The 20878-nt window shown below is 44.6% G+C and overlaps 1 protein-coding gene across 1 annotated transcript in view; it reads left to right on the forward strand.

Moving 5' to 3' along the window:
• Positions 1 to 20878, forward strand: part of TFRC (transferrin receptor) — a 79883-nt gene that overhangs the window by 15678 nt on the left and 43327 nt on the right. The window contains exons 2-6 of the mRNA XM_068281235.1: positions 4048 to 4093; positions 8840 to 9047; positions 9144 to 9348; positions 9559 to 9699; positions 16993 to 17086. Of these exons, the coding sequence (XP_068137336.1) occupies positions 4061 to 4093; positions 8840 to 9047; positions 9144 to 9348; positions 9559 to 9699; positions 16993 to 17086 (681 nt within the window). The 5' untranslated portion in view covers positions 4048 to 4060. The remainder of the gene's footprint in view (positions 1 to 4047; positions 4094 to 8839; positions 9048 to 9143; positions 9349 to 9558; positions 9700 to 16992; positions 17087 to 20878) is intronic.

A 20878-nucleotide genomic window follows, 5' to 3' on the forward strand; every position in this document is an offset into this window, starting at 1 on the left:
CTGTGTAATTCCCCCTCATTTATGTCTAATCACTAGTTGTAATTTGATCTCCCCTCTGTCACATGACTGCCTATGGTAGATAAGCCTATTTAAAAGCACAGGCTGTAAACATGTCTGCTTCCATGAATCAGGAAGTAGAAACACTGCAGATTTATTTTAGGATTTGTATCGGCTGGAAAAAAGCTGTGTTTTGTTTAAAGGTTATTATGCTGTGGTGTTTTGTTTAAAGGTTATTATGCTGTGGTGTATCTTTTAGAGCAGAGTTCAGGTCAGCTTTAACGCTATACTCAATAGCGTCACCCTCACAGATCCAAATGTGTTTCTGCCAGACTCTATTGTACCGAAATACTGTGCCAGTAGTATAGAATAGTATAATGACGTGGTCCTAAATTGGGGGGGGGGGGGGGGGGGGGGGGTGTAGGGAGATGCCTCACAGATCCTTAAAGGACAACTCAAGTGAGAAGAATAAGGAGGCTGCCCTTTTAATTTTAAACAATACTAGTTGACTGGCAGTCTTGCTGGTCTACTTAGCTGCAGTGGTGTCTGAACAACACCAGAAAAAGCATGCAGCTAATCTTGTCAGATCTGACAATGTCAAACACCTGATCTTCTGCATGCTTGTTCAGGGTCTATGGCTAAAATCATTAAAAGGCAAAGGATCAGCGGCATAGCCTTGCAACTAGTATTGCTTAAAAGGAAATAAATATGGCATTCTCCATATCCCTCTCATTACAGTTGACTTTTAAGGCGGAGCATCCTATTCCCTTTCACCTATCATGTATGGACAGAAAACCTGTTCTTCTGCTATTATATCCCAGCACAATGAAGAAATGATTAAGCCAATTTGGCACATGCTACTACAACTGCCTTTGATACTAACACAGTTAACCTTTTCGGACACTAGCTATTCGGTCCAGATTCCATAAAGCATCGGAGGTGGTATATATATTTTTTTTCTTTTGCTTACTGCACAGTATTTCTGGAGATTACTCCATGCTTTATTAAAGGAAAGGTTCAGGGAGGGTGGGTAAAAAATAAAAATCAAATTCCACTTACCTGGGGCTTCCTCCAGCCCGTGGCAGGCAGGAGGTGCCCTCGCCGCCGCTCCGCAGACTCCCGGTGGTCTCCGGTGGCCGACCTGGCCAGGCCGGCTGCCAGGTCGGGCTCTTCTGCGCTCCAAGGCCCGGAACTTCTGCGTCCCACGCCGGCGCTCTGACGTCATCGGACGTCCTCCGTGCTCTACTGCGCATGCTGTTACATGTCCCAGTGGCTGGACATTAGCCCTGACTGTGGCCTAGTCAGTGCGGTCGGCCAGTCTGGTGGTATAAGGTCCAACAGAGGGGCTGCGGGCACCCAGCTTGATGGTGGAGCAAATGGCCTCTGGCACCCTTTATGTGCCTATGGTGTAGAGGCTCTAGTCCATGGCCTTAGGCTGGAGGCCTAGAGAGCAACAAAGGTCTGTGGGCACAGGAGACCTGGCATGATGGTGGAACATAGGCGTTCAGTGTCTGTGGCTCTGGCAGCTGTGGAGGTGAGCACCCGGGGACTATGCTGGGTTATTTGATACTAGGACCAGGCCGTGTGGGGGATCAGTGGCTTACCGCGCCAGTGGATGGACAACGCTGGTACCAGTTCTGGCAGCGACGATGGAGAGCTGCTTGTGTGGCCAGGTCTTGCCTGCCCTCGTTGGTGCAGCTGCAGGGGGCAGCATCCTGTGGACCAGCTGTGCGGGTGCTACACGGAAGAGGCTGGGGGAGTGGCAGGTGCCTGCTGAGTTCCTGTAGTTGGTGCAGGGGCCGGCGTCCCTTCCCCACATGGCGATGCCTTCAGGCAGTAGTGCTGGTTTGTCGGAGATGCAGCTGGCTGTGGCCGGTGTTGAGCTCAACCCTGCTCTGGGGACACTGCAAAGGATGGGACCACCCGGGAGGGTTTGTAGCTCCCCCAGTGGCCAGCGGAACCACTTGGTAGGGCCTGAGCAGCCCAAAAGATGGATAGTGGCGGACCGCCGATCCGGGGATGGGGCCTGCTGGCAGCAAGAATCTACCTGCATCTGCAGATTGGGCTGTAGAGGTTGTCCCGGGGGCTGCAGGTCGTGGCGATGGTGGAGCAGGCTGACTAGGTCTGCAGCAGTGGCAAGACACATTGCCGACAGACGTTCTCTCCAGGGCAGCATCGGAAGTTGAGTGGAGATGGGAGCGGAGGCAGCGAGCAATGCTTGGCTGCATGGTGCCCGTCCTGGCCCTTGGCTGTGACAGTCCACTTTGGAGCTCGAAGCCTCCGACATCCCCGATCCGCTGGGCAGCCCGCAATGCTCGCCCGTTCCCCAGAAAGAGATCGGGTGAGTGCAGCAGGGGTGGATTAGCGTGAAAAAAGTAAAGTCCGGAGCCCTGTGGCCGTGGCGTCAGAGTCCGGTGCCATCTTGATTGCATCATATTGGCCAATCAGATAGGAACAGAGGTATGGGAGGGGAAACCGCAAGGGAAAGAGGCTTCAGCCAATCAGGCTGCATTAGTTATGTCTGAGGGGAAAGTAAAGAAGAAAAAAAGAAAATCCAGCATGCCCTGCAACTTCCTCTGTGCGGCAGATGTACCAAATGAGAGCCAGGGAAACTGGGGAAGAAAAGTAAGGGTGATTTAAACTTTTGGATTGCCCAGTTAGCATCCTTATTACTTGTTTACCAGATAAAAATAAAGAATTGATTTTATTTTATGCCTGACCGCTACATTTAAAAGGAGAACTGTAGTGAGAGGTATATGGAGGCTGCCATATTTACTTCCTTTTAAGCAATATCCGTTGCCTGGCTGCCCTGCTGAACCTCTGCCTCTAATACTTTTAGCCCTAGACCCTGAACAAGCGTGCAGCAGATCAGATGTTTGACATTTTTTGTCAGATCTGACAAAGATTAGCTGCATGCATGTTTCTGATGTGATTCACACTACTGCAGGCAAATAGCTCAGCAGGGCTGCCAGATCTGGTATTGCTTAAAAGGAAATCAATATGGCAGCCTCCATATACCTCTCACTACAGTTCTCCTGTGCCCCACTCCCTCAGCGTACATATGATTAAGCTGGTTTTGGGTACAGGGTAAAGCTGTAAAATGGCTCACCCTGCTCCTGCAAAAGTCCTGGCGGCGTTAAATACTATTCCCCGTCCAGGTCACCGTGGATAGTGGGAAAAGATGTAATTATAGTAATTTGTGCTCCGTCTTTTTTGACAGCGCCCAAAATTGCTCATCGCTGCCATCGGTTTTTCTCAGGACTTGGCATCTCCTAAGGCTCTGTACATATGGGAGAAAAAAAGTTATGTGCATATTTTAGAGGTGCCCTGTATGCCAAATGGTTTAACACAGATATCGTATAAGACCAAGGAGAGCTATTAAAAGCCAGTTATGTAATCCTATTTTCTTGAATCCATTGCCCAACTAATGAATAGCAAGCATTCCAGGCCCAGATGCAGCAACATTGGCCTAAACCAAAACGCACTCACCACTGTGCTTCACAGATGGGATAGGTCTAGTTCACACTGGGCACTTTGGCAAAACGCCTTCTTTTTTTTTTTTTTTTTTTCTTTTTCTCACTGTACAGGAAAGTGATTTTAGAGTGATTGTGTTTTGTTATTTAACATTGAAATGCAGTTGCTCCAAAAATGCTGCATGCACCATTTGAGATTTCAGCAAATTGCTAATAACTGGTGAACACTACTATTGACTTGCATTAGCAGCAGCGCTTTGCTGATTGCCGGCGATCAGCAAAGCACTGCCAAAGTGCCCAGTGTGAACCAGCCCATAATGTTTTTATGCTGGGATGCAATGTTTTCATTTTCTCAGAATCCTCCTTTTTTAGTCAAAGGACTCGAGCAAGGGGTGGCATCTTGTACAGAATAAACAAAAAAACAAAACTACAAGGAAACAGCCAGTAGTAAGTGATGAGTTTGTCTACCTGTGAAGCCCTGGACAATTATGTATTTGCTACAGCATGCATTGCTTGTTTTTCTGTTCTGCAACTTTGTCACAATTTAGGGGCTTATTTTATTTTTTCTTTCTTTTAGGGGTATAAACAAGATGGAAAAAGCACGGTCTGCAGTTACAAATTTTGTAAGTAGGCTTAGTTTTTCTTTAAGCAAAGGGGAGAGAATATAAAGTAAAGTCTATAAGACTGCATTTCCTGCATGCTTAGGGTACCCAGATGAGGCACTGGCAAGCTCTTACACTACTACATAGGTAAAATTGGTCAATGATTGGATGTGTGTATCAATCTTTAGTCCTGATTACTCTATTGCCATTTTTTTGACACATATATTCGACTTCTTCACAGTGTAAAAAAAAAAAAAAAAAAAAAAAAAAAAACACTAATGCCTGTGCCTTACATGATGCAAAGTGATTCCTTCTATTAATGTCTGTGGATGTAATGGCAAAATAGTTTTAAGCCTCGTCCATACACATGCTAGATGCATGTCGCCCAATGGGGAATGGGACCCGATCCCTTGGGCAAAGCTGTACAGATACGTCACTAGTCTGTAGGCTAGCAGTGCGTTTTGTTGCTATGCTGGGAGGAGGAGGGCCGATACACCTGTGTGTGAGTGATGTCATGCGGTGGCCGTGCTAAATGGGGAGAATGCTATCGGCCAAATAGATCTGCCAGGCTGATTGCTTGCGGAAGCATTTGGGACCATCAGGTCCTTTGTACACTTACTAGATTCTTACCAGAGGTGGTCATTATCAGACGGTTTTTGGGTACCTGGAGTTGGGGGGAAAATGCCTAATTTTAAAGATGAAATATTCTATTTCTCAGATAATAGTAATAATTTGTATATACAGTAATAGCAGTGCTTGGTCCACAAAAATGAAATAAACCAATCAGTTACTTGTGTTGCTGCAATAAAGTAGTCACAATCAGATATGTATACCAGACTTACTGTGACTGTATAACTGATGTGTTCACAGGAATGATGTGTACACGTATGCCGCCTTGACCGTCATACCTGGGTGGAGCCACGTAATGGGCAATCAGATTTCACCCATTCACATCAGTGGGAAACATGAAAAGGCTGCCATTCTCACATTCATGCCAGAGTCCCCAAAATTTGCACAGATGGGCACTTGGTGATGGAGGTTAAGGAAAGTGGACAGGGCATAAAACGGCCAATCCAATTGCAACTGTTCATTTTAATTGGGAACATACAAACTGCAACCATTCTTAAAGGACAACTGTAGCAAGAGGGGATATGAAGCCTGCCATATTTATTGCCTTTTAAGCAATTCCAGTTGCCTGGCAGCCCTGCTTATCCTCTGCCTCTAATACTTTTACCCACTGACCCTGAACTAGCTTGCAGCAGATCAGATGTTTCTGACATTACGGTCAGATCTGACCAGATTAGCCGCATGCTTGTTTCATGCCTGTGATTCAGACACTACTGCAGCCAAATAGATCAGCAGGGCTGCCAGGCAACTGGTATTGTCTAAGAGGAAATAAATATTGAAGCCGCCATATTCTTCTCACTTCAGTTGTCCTTTAAGGTGGCCACACACCATACAAATTATTTTTTCTTTTTTTTTTTTTTTTTTTTTCTTTCTTTCTTTCTATGTGAACTTTTTATGTTTCCAAAGAACGCAAATATAACTAAGGTAGGAAAGTAATACTGAAATTAAGCTGATCAGGAACAACTTACTTTGAGTGATTATTTTGTTTGTAAATGTGCTGAAAGGTTATTTTTATCGATTAGGTGAGAAGTATTGTAAATAGAGCCTATTGTCTGTTTAAAGGACATCCGAGGTGAAAATATACGGAGAAAAACTATTGTATATATCCTCATTCTCCTAAAATTACTTTTTTTTTCTGATATCCCATGGTTTTATTTTATATTTAAATCTAGTTTTTAAGTTTTTACTGGTTCATGGTCTCTGCTCAACGACCCCTTCAATGTAGTATGCCAGAGGTAAAATCTATAAATTATTGACCCTTTTTATCCCTTTCCTGCTCTCAGAAGCCATTTACTGACAGGAAAGTATTTTTATGACTGTAATTGCTTATCAGTGAGGGTTATGCTATAGTCTCACTGTCACTTGCATACCTGATGTTTTAACTCGATCAGGAAGAGAAAGGCAAAAAAAGGAACACCGCACAGTTATTTGTGTGCTTGGCACTGTACATACACATGTCTATTTCCTGTCACATGTCACTTCGGTTGTAATAAATTTCACTGGAACCCTGTATCAGCTGGATTCTGGTGCATAGATCTGCCCCTTTGCAGTAAATGGCCCTGGCGTTCTCTGTATCAGATATATAGAAGGGAGAGGCTTTTTTTCTGCAAGGTGGCGACTTCACAATGTAACACAGCTGATATGGGAGTCCGGTGAATCTTATTATACAGGCAACATACTGGGGCATTCACACTGGTAATGACAGGCCAGGATGGCTGACCGGGTGAAGTGCCAGCTTCATGGCCAGGAGCTTTTCGTTCCCTAAAACAGATGCCATCTTAAAGGGATACTTGAGTAAAAAAAAAAAAAAAAATTTTTTTACTCACCTGGGGCATCCCTCAGCCCCCTGAAGCTGTATGGTGCCCTTGCTGCCTCGCTCCGATCCTTCTGTCACCGCCGGCGGCAGCCGCCGACAGGCTGGGAACGCGAGTGATTCTCCATGTTCCCAGCCGCTATATCACCCTCTATGCTGCTATAGCGTATAACCTATACTCTATAGCAGCATAGAGGATGATATAGCGTCTGGGAACGCGGAGAATCACGCGCGTTCCCAGCCTGTCGGTGGCTGTCGCCGAACCCGTAAGTAGCCGTCGGCGGTGACAGAAGGATCGGAGCGAGGCTGCGAGGGCACCATACAGCTTCAGGGGGCTGAGGGATGCCCCAGGTGAGTAAAAATCTTCATTATTATTATTATTATTATTATTATTATTATTATTATTATTATTATTATTATTATTATTATTATTATTATTAATTTTTTTTTTTTTTTTTTTTTTTTTTTTTTTTTTTGACTGAAGTATCCCTTTAATATAGCTTTTAGAATTCCTAAGCGTTGGCAATGATGAGATGCCTTTTTCATGTTGCATATTTTAATCAACAAGAATTGTAATATGCAAATTAGAGGAGTGAGTCGGTGGAATCCTATACTCAGGAGTCGGGAGTTGAAGGAATTTTTCTAAAGACTACACAGCCCTGGTCATGACGAAGGGAAAAATATTATATGTCTGCAACTTTTTACATTCTGGTAAATGCAGTATGGTTTTATGATTTAGGCTTCTTGCACACAGGGACGTTACAGGCGCACGGTAGTGCAGCCTGTAACGCTCCCCCAACGCACAGCAATGCAACACAAGTGGGCTGTTCACACTGCCCACGTTGCGTTACACTGTAACGCAGCAAAGTGCTGTATGCTGTGCGTTCTACTCGGCTAAGCCGTGTTAGACTGTTTGCACATGCTCAGTCATGTTGGGGAGGAGGGGAGAGTGGCCGGGCACATGGCTAATATTCACTGCACTCAGTGACGTGCAGTGTTTACTTCCTGGAGCGGCCGCTCTGTGCGACGATTGGCCGGGCGGGACCACGTGATGCTGCATGCGTCCAAGAGTACGCATCACGGACGCCAGAGTGAGCTGCACAACGCGGCTCACTCCGACGTCCACACCAGAGAGCACCAGGCGTTGCGTTAGGGGAACGTTATAGGGCGTTAGGGGCACGTTATGTGCCCTATAACGTCCCCTAAACTCAACGTCCTGGTGTGTAACTAGCCTTAAAATAAAAATGGCTAATGCATGGCGGGATGTTCCTTGTTCTACTTAGACCCCATCACTGAACCACAGTATTGGAGCTTCGCTTGTTGCTACCTCAGAAATTGATCCAGTTGTTCCGTTTTGCGATGTAGCGCAGTTTCTTACTGTACTGTCAATTGTGTTACAGGTTTATACAAATTTTGTCTGCAAATCTATGCACACTTTGCCCATGAAATCAATTAATATGACATGATCAATTTGGGATTGGTGACTACAAATGGAGTTACTCAGTAGTGCCATGCATATGCACTACCCACAGGGCTTTTGTGAATCCATTGAGTACACTACATGCAGAGGTGTTGTCTTATCGCCCATAAACCTCGTTCAGATCATGCGTGAAAATGTGTAATAGAGGAAGAGTCCCCTCAATCTCCTGCAGAGTACCTGCACATAAGGTGGCCATTAATGATGATTTTTCTTTGACCGATCAGAAACGATTGTCTGGGCCCACTAAATGAAAGATGGCTGCTATCCAATTCAATCAGATTAATAGAATTTATCTAAAAAAAAAAATATATATTGATGTGATCAGTAATACGAACAGAGACTAATGCTTAAAAGTTAGAACGTCCCTATACCTTGTCTGTTTAATAAGATTCATTGGAACCCTGTATCAGCTGGGTTCCGGTGCATAGATCTGTCCCCTTGTAGAAAATGTACCTTGTCTTTTCTATATCAGATATAGAAAAGGTAGAGGCCTTTTTCTGCAAGGTGAGAGGACTACACACTGGAACCCAGCTGAAATGAGGCTCTGGTAAATCTTATTATACGGGCATTCACGTTGGCTATGAGGTGCTGGGATGGTTGACAGGGTAGTGTCAGCTTCCTGGGCAGGAGTTTTTTGTTCTCAAAAGCAGATGCCATCATATACCTGTGTATTGGAAGCCATATTTTTTTTTTTTTTTTTTTGTGGAAACAGGACTTTCATTAAATTTGATGTGAGTGTAGGCATTCAAGACATATTACATTTGCTTCAGGGTTCTGAATGTTTTACCTTTCTTATAATATTTGTTAATGTTTAGAGAACTTTTTAAAATGTAACTCATCCTTCTAGTTTGGCAGGGTTCCACTCACCTATACCCGCTTCAGTCTGACGCCACAGGTAGATGGAGATGCCAGTCAAGTTGAAATGAAGTTAGCAGATGATGATGAGTGTGGTGAGTCAACCCTTGGTGACCATGTGGTGAAGCACAGAGAAGGACATAACCAATGTAAAAGCTTGTGCTTTAAAATCCTGGGAGTAGTTCTGCTTTTTTTTATTGGTAAGTATTGCAAATGTCTGGCTTGCTTCTTATTTAATTTTTTTTTATAGTGCTGCCTTATTCTGTATTTCTCACACATACATTTTTGTCATTCAGGATTTCTGATTGGCTATTTAAGCCACAGGGGGCGTGTTGCATCCCAGCTGTCCAGTAATAACGTGATCATACAGCAGGAATATACACAGGAAGATGAAGCAGGTGAAATTGTTGGATCAGACACCCCTAATATGTTGTATTGGAGCGACCTGAAGCCCATGTTGGATAAAAAAGTGGAACTTCTTCAATTTGAGGAAAGCATTACGTAAGTGTTTTTTTTTTTTTCCTATGCTTCATTGCTTCATGGGGTTGCAGAAAGTTATATGATGGGGTGTGTGTGTGTGTGTGTCTTTTTGCCAGTAGATCATCTTTTCATGCTCCCGCTTAGTGCGGATGGGGCACAACTTTTCATCCCACCACTCATCAGCTAAACTGCTTTAAAACCGCTATTTATTTAACTGTGTGTCATTAACAGGAATCTGTGCTCTTCAACTCGTGAAGCTGGCTCTGAAAATGAGGTATCTTCAGCAACAATGGTGTACAACGAATTCCAGGCTATGCAGTTGGATAAAGTGTGGAACGATGAACATTTTGTCACTTTACAAGACAGAGGCAGGTAGGTATTTGCTTTGCATGATGAGACTAATTGCCATATTGCACTAAATAATATATACAACAGTAGGTAAGCTTTGTTTTAGCATCCTGTCTCTTGACTAGATTAGAACATGGTCTTTATGGTCAGACATTTATCCAGAGTTTAATAGCATTGGGTGACGGGCTCCATGGCTGGCACACCAAGCAATTTTCCCATCGGATCGACAGCTCTATTGATTGATTTCAGTAATATCTGATCTGTTACAGATTGAGAAAGAAATTGATTTAGAAATCGATAATTTTCGGACATGCTGGGAATTATGATCGAACTGTCGACCTGACAGGACAATTTCCCCTGCCAGGTTAACATTGGTGAGCAGCTACGGATGTAGCACCGATGCAGGCTCTGTGAGCACATGGTACCATAATGGGATGCCACCTGTGCAATAAATCCTCTCTACTAAATATTTTTTTATATTTATTGCTAATTGTGCAGAGGTTGCCAACTTTCTGCAGTCATTACCTGCAGGCCTCCAAACTACGGGCTTCAGATTAGCGCAAGAATAGAGGACTTTATGGAATGGGGTTTCCGTTGCCGAGGAGCTGCGTCCAAGCCTTACATCACACGTTGTCGGATGCAATTGACTTTAGAGCAGTGGATGTGATTTTGATGGATTAGACTTCTGTCTAGCAATCTAATGGATGGATTTCTGGGTTTGGTGGATGTCAGGAGAACAGTACTTGCCTCACTGTATTGTGTCAATTGTAAATTTTTGGTGGAGGGGTTCTAGGGTTTTTTTTTTTTTTTTTTTTTCCTCCCCCCAATATTTCCATATAGTATGAGAACTTACCTATACAATCCATAGTATTCAAAATCTGTTGGCCCTCATTATTGTTCTCCCCAGAATTTTTTTTCCCCAGCCGGGTGGCATAAGAAATTAGGTGAAGCACCCTTCTAAAAGAGCCTGGAGAGAACACTGAATAGGGATGTTATAGTTGCATTTCATACTGGGGTGATTATTGCATGTAATATGTGGGTTAATTTCACGTTTCATACAGGGGTCTTTGTTGTATTTCACAAAAGGGGGTCATTATTGCGTTTCATATGGTTATTTACTGCTAGGATCAAGGGTTATTGCAGATAGTAAACAGGGGTCTGTTTCATACTAAATTATCTGCAATACCTCTCGACCCCATTTTGCAAATAACATCCATATGAAATAACATGCATGTGAGCTCTGCAAGAAACACTCACTCACTCGCTCACTCATTTCAAGACACCTACATATCCCCTCAACCTTGGATCTGTGCTCAATATTTACTTTCTTTGCAGCAGCAGTGGGCAACTTTTCAGACTTTGCCCAACTAGTACAGCCAGGGCCAGATTTGTAATTTTTACTGCCCTAGGCAAATGTTTCACAATTGATCTCTGGCAGATTAAAACACTGTGATTGAATCTGCCAGATAAAGATCAAGTAATGTATGGGCACTTGCATCTTAAGGTGGCCATACACTGGTCGATTTGCCATCATATTTGACCAACAGATAGATCCCTCTCTGATCAGAGAGGGATCGTATGGCCACCTTACTGCAAACAGATTGTGAATCGATTTCAGCCCGAAACAGATCACAATCTGTGGCGTTGCCGCGCGAGTCCCCTGATCCCAGCTGTCTTCTTCTCCGCTCCGGGCTCCAGACCGTTCCTGCAGATACTGAACTTCCTGTCCGGGGGAAGTTTAAACAGTAGAGGGCGCTCTACTGTTTAAACTTCCTGCCGGGACAGGAAGTTCTGTGTAGCTGCAGCCGGTCCGGAACCCAGCGCGGAAATAAGACAGCGAGGACCAGGGGACTCGCGCCGTCCGGAACAGGTAATTTATACTCGCTGTATTGCGTCGGGCATTCGATCGCTGCTATCGACGCACTCCCGATCCGCCGGCGAGCAAGAGAAATCTTCCGCATGGACCGACGGGAACGATCGATTTCGGACGGAAATCGATCGTTCTGTCGGTGTGCGCGGCGTTATCACAGTCGAGTCGATCACTGTGATCGAATCGGCTGTATATAGGTGGGAAAATTGTTAGGTGTATGGGCTCCTTTATGGGCAACCAAGCAAGCGGACTCAAACAGACAGCATTCAGCAGCAGCCTCCATCCCCAGCAAGTCAGCTAATCTAAGCTTGAAATCTCTGTGTATTGTCCAGACTCTGCACAATATCAGATAAAATGTGCATTAGCAGAGGTCTCGTTCACACCAGAGGAAGGATGATTATCCGTTCACGTGCAGAGCTCTGAACTTGTGTTGTACAGAAGCAGCCGGGAAACTGGGTGGGGCATCAGAACTCATTGCCGTGCTCTGCCCTATCCTATCTGGAGCTGCCTGGAAGGGATGGGGCTGGCTGCTGAGACAGAGGAAAGACTCTTTGTGGATTCGCTCGGGGAAGGGGGAAAGAGTCTGTGCAGCTTCAGGCTTCTTCCCCAGCCTGAAGTCAACACAGGACTAGTCTCCCTGCGCTCTGTTCGCATGTGTCCCGAACGGCCGCCTCTGCTAGCTAGCTGTGTAGCCTACAAGTTAACACATATAAATGTAATACAGACACAGGCAGCCAGCAAAGCGGGGCGGTTGACTGTGGACTAGAAGGGTGGCTTTCTGTTACTGCTGGTGACAGGTATAGACAGTTAACCTGCCCTGCCCCTTACAACCCGCCCGACCAATCACTGTTTAACATTCAAGCAGGTCACACAGGCAGAGGAGCACTCCTGCAGTGTATAGCGGCGGCTTTCGGTATTGCAGGAGAGACGAGTGCTGATTTATAGCAGGCAATGGAATGCTCCTGCAAAAAGGAGAACAAACCAGTATATGCTGCTCAGAAACTGCACTTTAATATTTGATCATTAAAACACACACATAAATTCCATTGAAATATCAGAAATTTCTTGATATGGATAATACTGTAAAATACAATATTAAGTGCTGCATACTATACGGACAGTAGGAAAAAGTCCCTTAAGAAAAGCTTATTTCCCTGGATAGGGATCAACCCCTAGAGAGCTGGTTGCTGGTACACGGGGATTTAGGCGAGGCTATAATGTCAAACAAATGAAAAGACACCAACCCACCCCTAAGGCCAATGAAGCTGGTCTAAATCCTTGGTGATGCCCCAACTGCATCTACGTGAGGGACCCAGGAGGGAATATCCTGGGGATAGAAGCCTCTCACAGAGGGCAGAAAGGACGTGACCAATATGTTCAATGATCAGTCTTTCAGCAACCCACAAAAAGAGGGGAAGAACACCCAGATGATAGAACCTATACTGTTCCTTAAATCAGGGATATTGAGGACACCCTATCCCGACCTGTGAGGAAACCATCATTAAGGTAATTTGGTAAAGGTTATAACCACTCACAGAGGATAAAAGGGTGTGACCAATATGATCAATAATAAGCTATTCATAGAATGCAAAAAAGCCGGTAAACATTGAAACATGTGAGAATGCCGCCTGAAAGAATGTTATTGCCAAAACCACACTAAAGAACAAAGATATTGGATGATCTAAGCAGGTTTCCAAATCAGAGTCTCTGAATCTTAGGTTACAATAGAGAACGCCACATGCTCCTTAGACCTACAAAGAAAGTCCAAGAAAAATAGAGGTCCAATCACAGCATAACTAGTAATATGGCTGAGAATAATTTGAAGGGCCCCTTTGCATGAGGCCAGCAATTAAGTGATGTACAGTTCTCAGACCAAAGCGTGCTCCTTCAATTGTAAATCTATGAACTCTATGCAATGTGGGTGGCGATATATATTCCACTTGGAGATGATTTACAATTGAAGGAGCACGCTTTGGTCTGAGAACTGTACATCACTTAATTGCTGGCCTCATGCAAAGGGCCCTTCAAATTATTCTCAGCCATATTACTAGTTATGCTGTGATTGGACCTCTATTTTTCTTGGACTTTCTTTGTAGGTCTAAGGAGCATGTGGCGTTCTCTATTGTAACCTAAGATTCAGAGACTCTGATTTGGAAACCTGCTTAGATCATCCAATATCTTTGTTCTTTAGTGTGGTTTTGGCAATAACATTCTTTCAGGCGGCATTCTCACATGTTTCAATGTTTACCGGCTTTTTTGCATTCTATGAATAGCTTATTATTGATCATATTGGTCACACCCTTTTATCCTCTGTGAGTGGTTATAACCTTTACCAAATTACCTTAATGATGGTTTCCTCACAGGTCGGGATAGGGTGTCCTCAATATCCCTGATTTAAGGAACAGTATAGGTTCTATCATCTGGGTGTTCTTCCCCTCTTTTTGTGGGTTGCTGAGAGACTGATCATTGAACATATTGGTCACGTCCTTTCTGCCCTCTGTGAGAGGCTTCTATCCCCAGGATATTCCCTCCTGGGTCCCTCACGTAGATGCAGTTGGGGCATCACCAAGGATTTAGACCAGCTTCATTGGCCTTAGGGGTGGGTTGGTGTCTTTTCATTTGTTTGACATTATAGCCTCGCCTAAATCCCCGTGTACCAGCAACCAGCTCTCTAGGGGTTGATCCCTATCCAGGGAAATAAGCTTTTCTTAAGGGACTTTTTCCTACTGTCCGTATAGTATGCAGCACTTAATATTGTATTTTACAGTATTATCCATATCAAGAAATTTCTGATATTTCAATGGAATTTATGTGTGTGTTTTAATGATCAAATATTAAAGTGCAGTTTCTGAGCAGCATATACTGGTTTGTTCTCCTCCTTTTTGCAAGTACATTTTTTACCAGTGCTGGTACCTGCACACAGAGCACACACTCATTATTACTATTGTTCTATTACCATTTTTTCTAATGGAATGCTCCTGCCTGCAGAATTTATATCACCAGCTTTAGCTAGGTAGGCGGGCGGGATTTCAAAACACCCAGGACGGACCGCCCACCTAAATAGTCCTGGGGAGAACACTGCTCATACTACGTGGTGGTAAAATTGGCCACTCAATATTGAATGTGTACCAGACTTTAGTCCCAGAGAAAGTAACTATAAATGCTCCAGGATACCAAGATATGTTGGATAATTTAATGCTCAAATCTTTGTGGAAATAGTTTGGAGATGGCCCCTTCCTGTGCCAACATGACTGTGCAGCAGTGTGTTGTGAAATACCACAAATCGATGTCTTGGAAGTAAAGTATTGGTTTATTTACTGTACAGGAGACATGCACTGAATCATAGCATTGTCTGACGAGGAACGTTCGGAACAGAAGTTATAAACTCTCAATTACACATTACAATCATTCCTCCTACTCCAATGATTGGATACTTACAAAATATCTGAGCTAACTATTGGAACACACAATACTGCATAAATGAATACGTATAAATTCTTAACCACTTCGTCCACAGGTCAGTAGATATACGTCTTGTAGCAGAAGCAGTGCTGTGCAGGATTGGGCTTGCTCCTGTGCATATTTCTGGCACTATCTGATGCAGGACTAATTGGTGAATGGGAATATAAGTTTCCTGAGCTAATGAGATTGATTTTTACTATTAAAGGTACCGTATATACTAGCAAGCAAGCCGAATTTTTCACCCCCCCAAAAATGGCCCAAAAGTTGGGGGGTCGGCTTGCTTGCGAGTCATGGGTAGATGGTGCCCCTCTCCGCTCCCCCCCCCCCCCCCCCCCCCCCCCCCGCGGCCGCCGCTGCTATTGCCTTAGGCGGCGCTGCTTCCTCTATCCCCGTCCTGCTCCGATAACTAACTACTTCACAGCAGCGCGCCCCCCGCTGCTGTGATGACGGAGGAAACTATAGAGAGCGGTTCCCATAGTAACGGCATCGCCGCTACAGGAAGCCGCTTTCTATGGTTTCCTCCGTCATCACAGCAGCAAGGGGCGCGCCGCTGTGAATTAGTTAGTTACCGGAGCAGGACGGGGATAGAGGAAGCGGTGCCGCCTAAGGTAATAGCAGCGGCGGCCGCGGGGGGAGCGGGGAGGGGCACTAGCTACCTACCCACCCACCTACCTATACTGGGGCACTATGCTAGCTATACTGAGCACTATACTGAGCACTATACTAGCTAAACTGAGCACTATACTAGCTAAACTGGGGCACTTTACTAGCTATACTGAGCACTATACTGACTATACTGGGGCACTATGCTAGCTGTACTGGGGCACTATGCTAGCTATACTGGGGCACTATGCTAGCTATACTGGGGCACTATGCTGGCTATACTGGGGCACTATGCTGGCTATACTGGGGCACTATGCTGGCTATACTGGGGCACTATGCTGGCTATACTGGGGCACTATGCTGGCTATACTGGGGCACTATGCTGGCTATACTGGGGCACTATGCTGGCTATACTGGGGCACTATGCTGGCTATACTGGGGCACTATGCTGGCTATACTGGGGCACTATGCTGGCTATACTGGGGCACTATGCTGGCTATACTGGGGCACTATGCTGGCTATACTGGGGCACTATGCTGGCTATACTGGGGCACTATGCTGGCTATACTGGGGCACTATGCTGGCTATACTGGGGCACTATGCTGGCTATACTGGGGCACTATGCTGGCTATACTGGGGCACTATGCTGGCTATACTGGGGCACTATGCTGGCTATACTGGGGCACTATGCTGGCTATACTGGGGCACTATGCTGGCTATACTGGGGCACTATGCTGGCTATACTGGGGCACTATACTGGGACACACTAGGGGAATAAGGCGGCCAGCATTTCCTACCCCCGGCTTATATGGGGGTCAATCATTTTTCCCTGTTTTTTCAGGTGAAAGTTGGGGGGTCGGCTTACATGCGGGTCGGCTTGCTTGCGAGTATATACGGTACATTATTTTCTCATTTCATAGTGGAAAACACACTTTGTAGCACTATTTCAGAATCCAATATCTTCACCATAAATTGTGACCGGAACATAATCGAAGTTTTGTGATAAGCAGTAATAGCCAAACAAAATGTGTGTTTTTTATCGACAGTAGCACTTTTTATTTTAAAGCTGCAGTGCTTTATTAGGTCTTGTGTATCCTTTTACGGATATGTGGTCTGAAACATGCTGCCCATATTACCTGGTTTTCTTATCCGCTTGTTGCCTCAAGCTTTAGGACATTTACCTTTCCGAAGTATGTTGTTTCCATTGCTACAAAGTCTTATACTCCGTTCTCTGCACCTATATTTGAGACTTAAAGGTAGTGGCCTCTTTAATCATTCTCGTTTATCAGTATCCTGTCTACATACATTAGTTAAGCTTACATCCTGATGTGAATGCAGTATTTTAGTTTTTTTATTATAACTGGGTAATCTGTTTCTTATAGTTCCAACAAAGTAGAACTTCTGAAATCTCAAGATACGGAAGAGACATTCACGTCAATGTCCTATGTGGCATACAGTGCTTCGAAATCTGTAACTGTAAGTAGGTGCTCCTAATTACTTTAAAACACCCACCTATATATTATAGCACTTTTGTTTCAGCAAAAAGGGATGTGGAGTCATGAAGTCTGAAAAGAGCCCAACAGTGGAACAAACCCCCACAGTCAGTCAGGCTGGCTTACTTTGGGTGACATAGTAGCTGGCATTCTTACAATACTGGAGTTGTAGGCTTGAATCACACCCTGGACACACACAGAGCCTGTATGTCCTTTCTGTGTTTGCCTGGTATTCCAGGTGCTCCTGGTTTCTTCTATACTCCAGAAACATACTGATTATTACATGTAGAACCCACTTTCTGAAGAAGTTTGGATGCTGTATAAAATGTAAATGGAGAATGTGGAGTTGCACATTTAAACCATATACTGTACTGTACTTAATGGTAAATTGTACAAAGACAAATGCTGAGGTGGTTTTGTGAATTCGTATGCGTGCGAATTTTCGTGCGAATTCGCATGGATGATGTATGCGAATTTTAACCATGGCATTGCCGGTGTGCTTTTACATTGATTTCATACGAATTCGCATACCAAAACAGCATGCAAATTCCCTATTAAATACATTAGCGGCGATTCGCATGCATTCCACTCGCAGGCGAATTCTGCGGCTCTTTTGTGCATTTTTTCACCGCTGAAAAAAACGCACCTCAACAACGCTACAGTGGAAACAGGCCCATCCACTTGCATTACATGTGCGAATCCGCATGCATTGGACGCATGTGGAAACAAGCCCTGAGATATTCAGACCCTCAAGCTGTTGCTGAACAATCTGGTATGCAGGGTCTTTAAAGAGAATCTGTATTGTTAAAATCACACAAAAGTAAACATACCAGTGCGTTAGGGGACATCTCCTATTACCCTCTGTCACAATTTCGCCGCTCCCCGCCGCATTAAAAGTGGTTAAACAGTTTTAAAAAGTTTGTTTATAAACAAACAAAATGGCCACCAAAACAGGAAGTAGGTTGATGTACAGTATGTCCACACATAGAAAATACATCCATACACAAGCAGGCTGTATACAGCCTTCCTTTTGAATCTCAAGAGATCATTTGTGTGTTTCTTTCCCCCTGCAGCTCTCATGCACTGAAGTTTTAGGCTGCTCTTTTCTTCCTGCAAACAGCTTTGCCCTTGTCTGTAATTCCTCAGTATGTGAAAGCCCAGCCAGCTCAGAGGACGATTTATCCAGCTTGTAAAAGATAAGAGAGAAGAGAGAAGCTGCTCTAATCTAAATAACACACAGGCAGTGTGCATAGAGGGGCCTGGAAGGCGGAGTTCATAGCAGAACCACAACACTGAAGAACTTGGCAGCCTTCCAGACACAGGCTGACAAGTCTGACAAGAGATAGATAAGTTGATTTATTACAGAGACTGTGATAGTACAAAGTGCTGCAGTAAGCCAGAACACATTAGAATAGCGTTTGGAACTTGTAGGATGATAAAAAACAGGATGCAATTTTTGTTACGGAGTCTCTTTAAGCATCCCTTGGACACCTGTACACTCGGTAGATTCTCAACTGAGATTGCCCTGCGCAACCACAGCTGCCACAGTCAATGTTCAGTCAGATATAAATGGACCCTTTTTGCTTATTAGTGGAACGCTGGATTAGATAGCAGACACTTGCCAATTTATAGAACTGTACAATTTCAGGTTTTGGCTGGCCATTTGTCATAGAATGGGACTTTTTGGGAGAGATGCTTGCCTGACAATTTGATGTCTAAGGACATAGTGTTGAAAAGTTAAAAGGGAACCTAAACTGAGAAGGATGTGGATTTTTCCTTTTAAAATACCAGTTGCCTGACTCTCCTGCTGATCCTGTGTCTCTAATACTTTCAGCCACAGCCCCTTAACCACTTTGTCCTTTGATACAGTATATCTACGTCAGCTGTGGCTCTCTTCAAGCCACAGCGACGTAGATATACTGACCTGCTTGCAGCCCTGTTGTGCAGGAACAGGTGCGCTTCAGAGCGCACCTCCCGGCACTAACAGCTGCAATACTAATTGGTGAAAGGGAAAATGTTCCCTTGTAGCCAATTAGTGACTCCCCCGCGGATGAACGATCACCGCTGTAGCAAACAGCGGTGATCCTTCATCTCTCCCCTCGGTGGCCAGATCTGTTAAAAAAAAAAAAGGATTAGAAAGCAGCCTGACTCACCTTTCCCTGTTCCAGCGATCAGCCTGCAGCCCGAGCCTCCGATCGCCGCTCTGCACGCAGCCCTGTGATGCTGAATAGCCGAGTCCCGGCTTGATGACGTCATCAAGCCGGGACCCGGTAACCGGCAACACAGGGCTGCGTGCAGAGCGGCGATCGGAGGCTTGGGCTGCAGGCTGATCGCTGGAACGAGATAAGGTGAGTCAGGCTGCTTTCTAATCCTTTTTTTTTTTTAACAGATCTGGCCACCGAGGGGGTTGCCTGGGTGGGGGGTGGGGCATTTGGCTGGCTCCTATGGGGGTGCGTGGACCCTGGGTGGGGGGTAAAATGTGCAGCTGGGGGGGGGGGGGGGACAATAAAGTAAGAGGGGGTACAATTTTATTTTATGTATATAATTTTATACTGGGGACAGATCTGGCTATAATGGTGGGGGGCCCTAATCCAGGGTGCACCCGCTAATCCTGAGGGCGCATCTGGCTATAATGGGGGACCACTATTCCTGGGGACACATATTGACACATGAGGGGCAGCAATCCTGGGGATACATCTATCTATCTATGCTGGGAGGTGCCAAACACAGAGGACACATCGGGCTATACTGGGGGTGACTGATATTGGGAAACATCTGGCTATAATGGGGGGGTCTGATACTTGGGACACATTTTGCTATCTATACTGGGGGACATAATACTGGTGACATGTTTTTATCTCCTGTGGTACTTTTTATTTTTAAACTGGAATTGATAAAACTTTTTTGGTCGAGGGATAAAATACCCGCCAATGAAAGTCTAGTTTGTCCTGAAAAAAACGATACCTAGATCATTTAGGTGTCATGAGTAAGGATAAAGTTATGGCTGATTAAAAAGGGACACCGCTAAAGTGTCAAAACTGCTCTGGTCAATAAGGGGAAAACAAGGTCTGGATGCGAAGTGGTTAAAGAAAACCTGAACTGAAAATTAAGTCAAAATAAGCATACACAAGTCATACTTACCTTCCATGTAGTCGTCTACTCAGTGTCTTTCTCCTGTTTGTCCACTGTGATCAAGGGAATTTTTCATCCTCCATTTTGAAAATGGCCATTACCCATAACCGCTTTCTGTTCAGCACACAGTTAAACTGTAACATCGCCTACTTGAGCCATAGGGAAAAATGGACATTACCTGGTACATCAGTTTTCCTCTCAGCTATAACTGACAGCAACTGATATTTTACTGACAGCAACTGATATATTTCAGATCTGACAAAATATTGTCAGAACTGGAAGGGATTGTCAGAAGAAAATGGTGAGCTTCTGAGAGGAACTGATGGCAAGGTAACTATGTAATGTTCATTTGAAGTTACCTAATGTGTTTATTTTAAATATTTTTACTCAGTACAGGTTCTCTTTAAAGTGGATCCGAGATGAGCTTTTACTCATTGCATAAATGTGTTCCTTTCCTATTGTTTATAGGGCATTCCTCAAGCCCAATCCTTTTTTGTTTTTGCTTTAATACTCTAATTCCCTATAAACTAAACAAGCCATGCCCACAGGGTTTCAGAGAGCCAAGGCACTTTCAGACAGTAGCAAGGGCTCATGGGAGCTCAGTCTGGGCAGGAGGAGGGGGAGGTATTACTAGATAGAGATT

The sequence above is a fragment of the Hyperolius riggenbachi genome, chromosome 4, assembly GCF_040937935.1.
Source record: "Hyperolius riggenbachi isolate aHypRig1 chromosome 4, aHypRig1.pri, whole genome shotgun sequence".
In the NCBI taxonomy this organism is placed as follows: Eukaryota; Metazoa; Chordata; class Amphibia; order Anura; family Hyperoliidae; genus Hyperolius; species Hyperolius riggenbachi.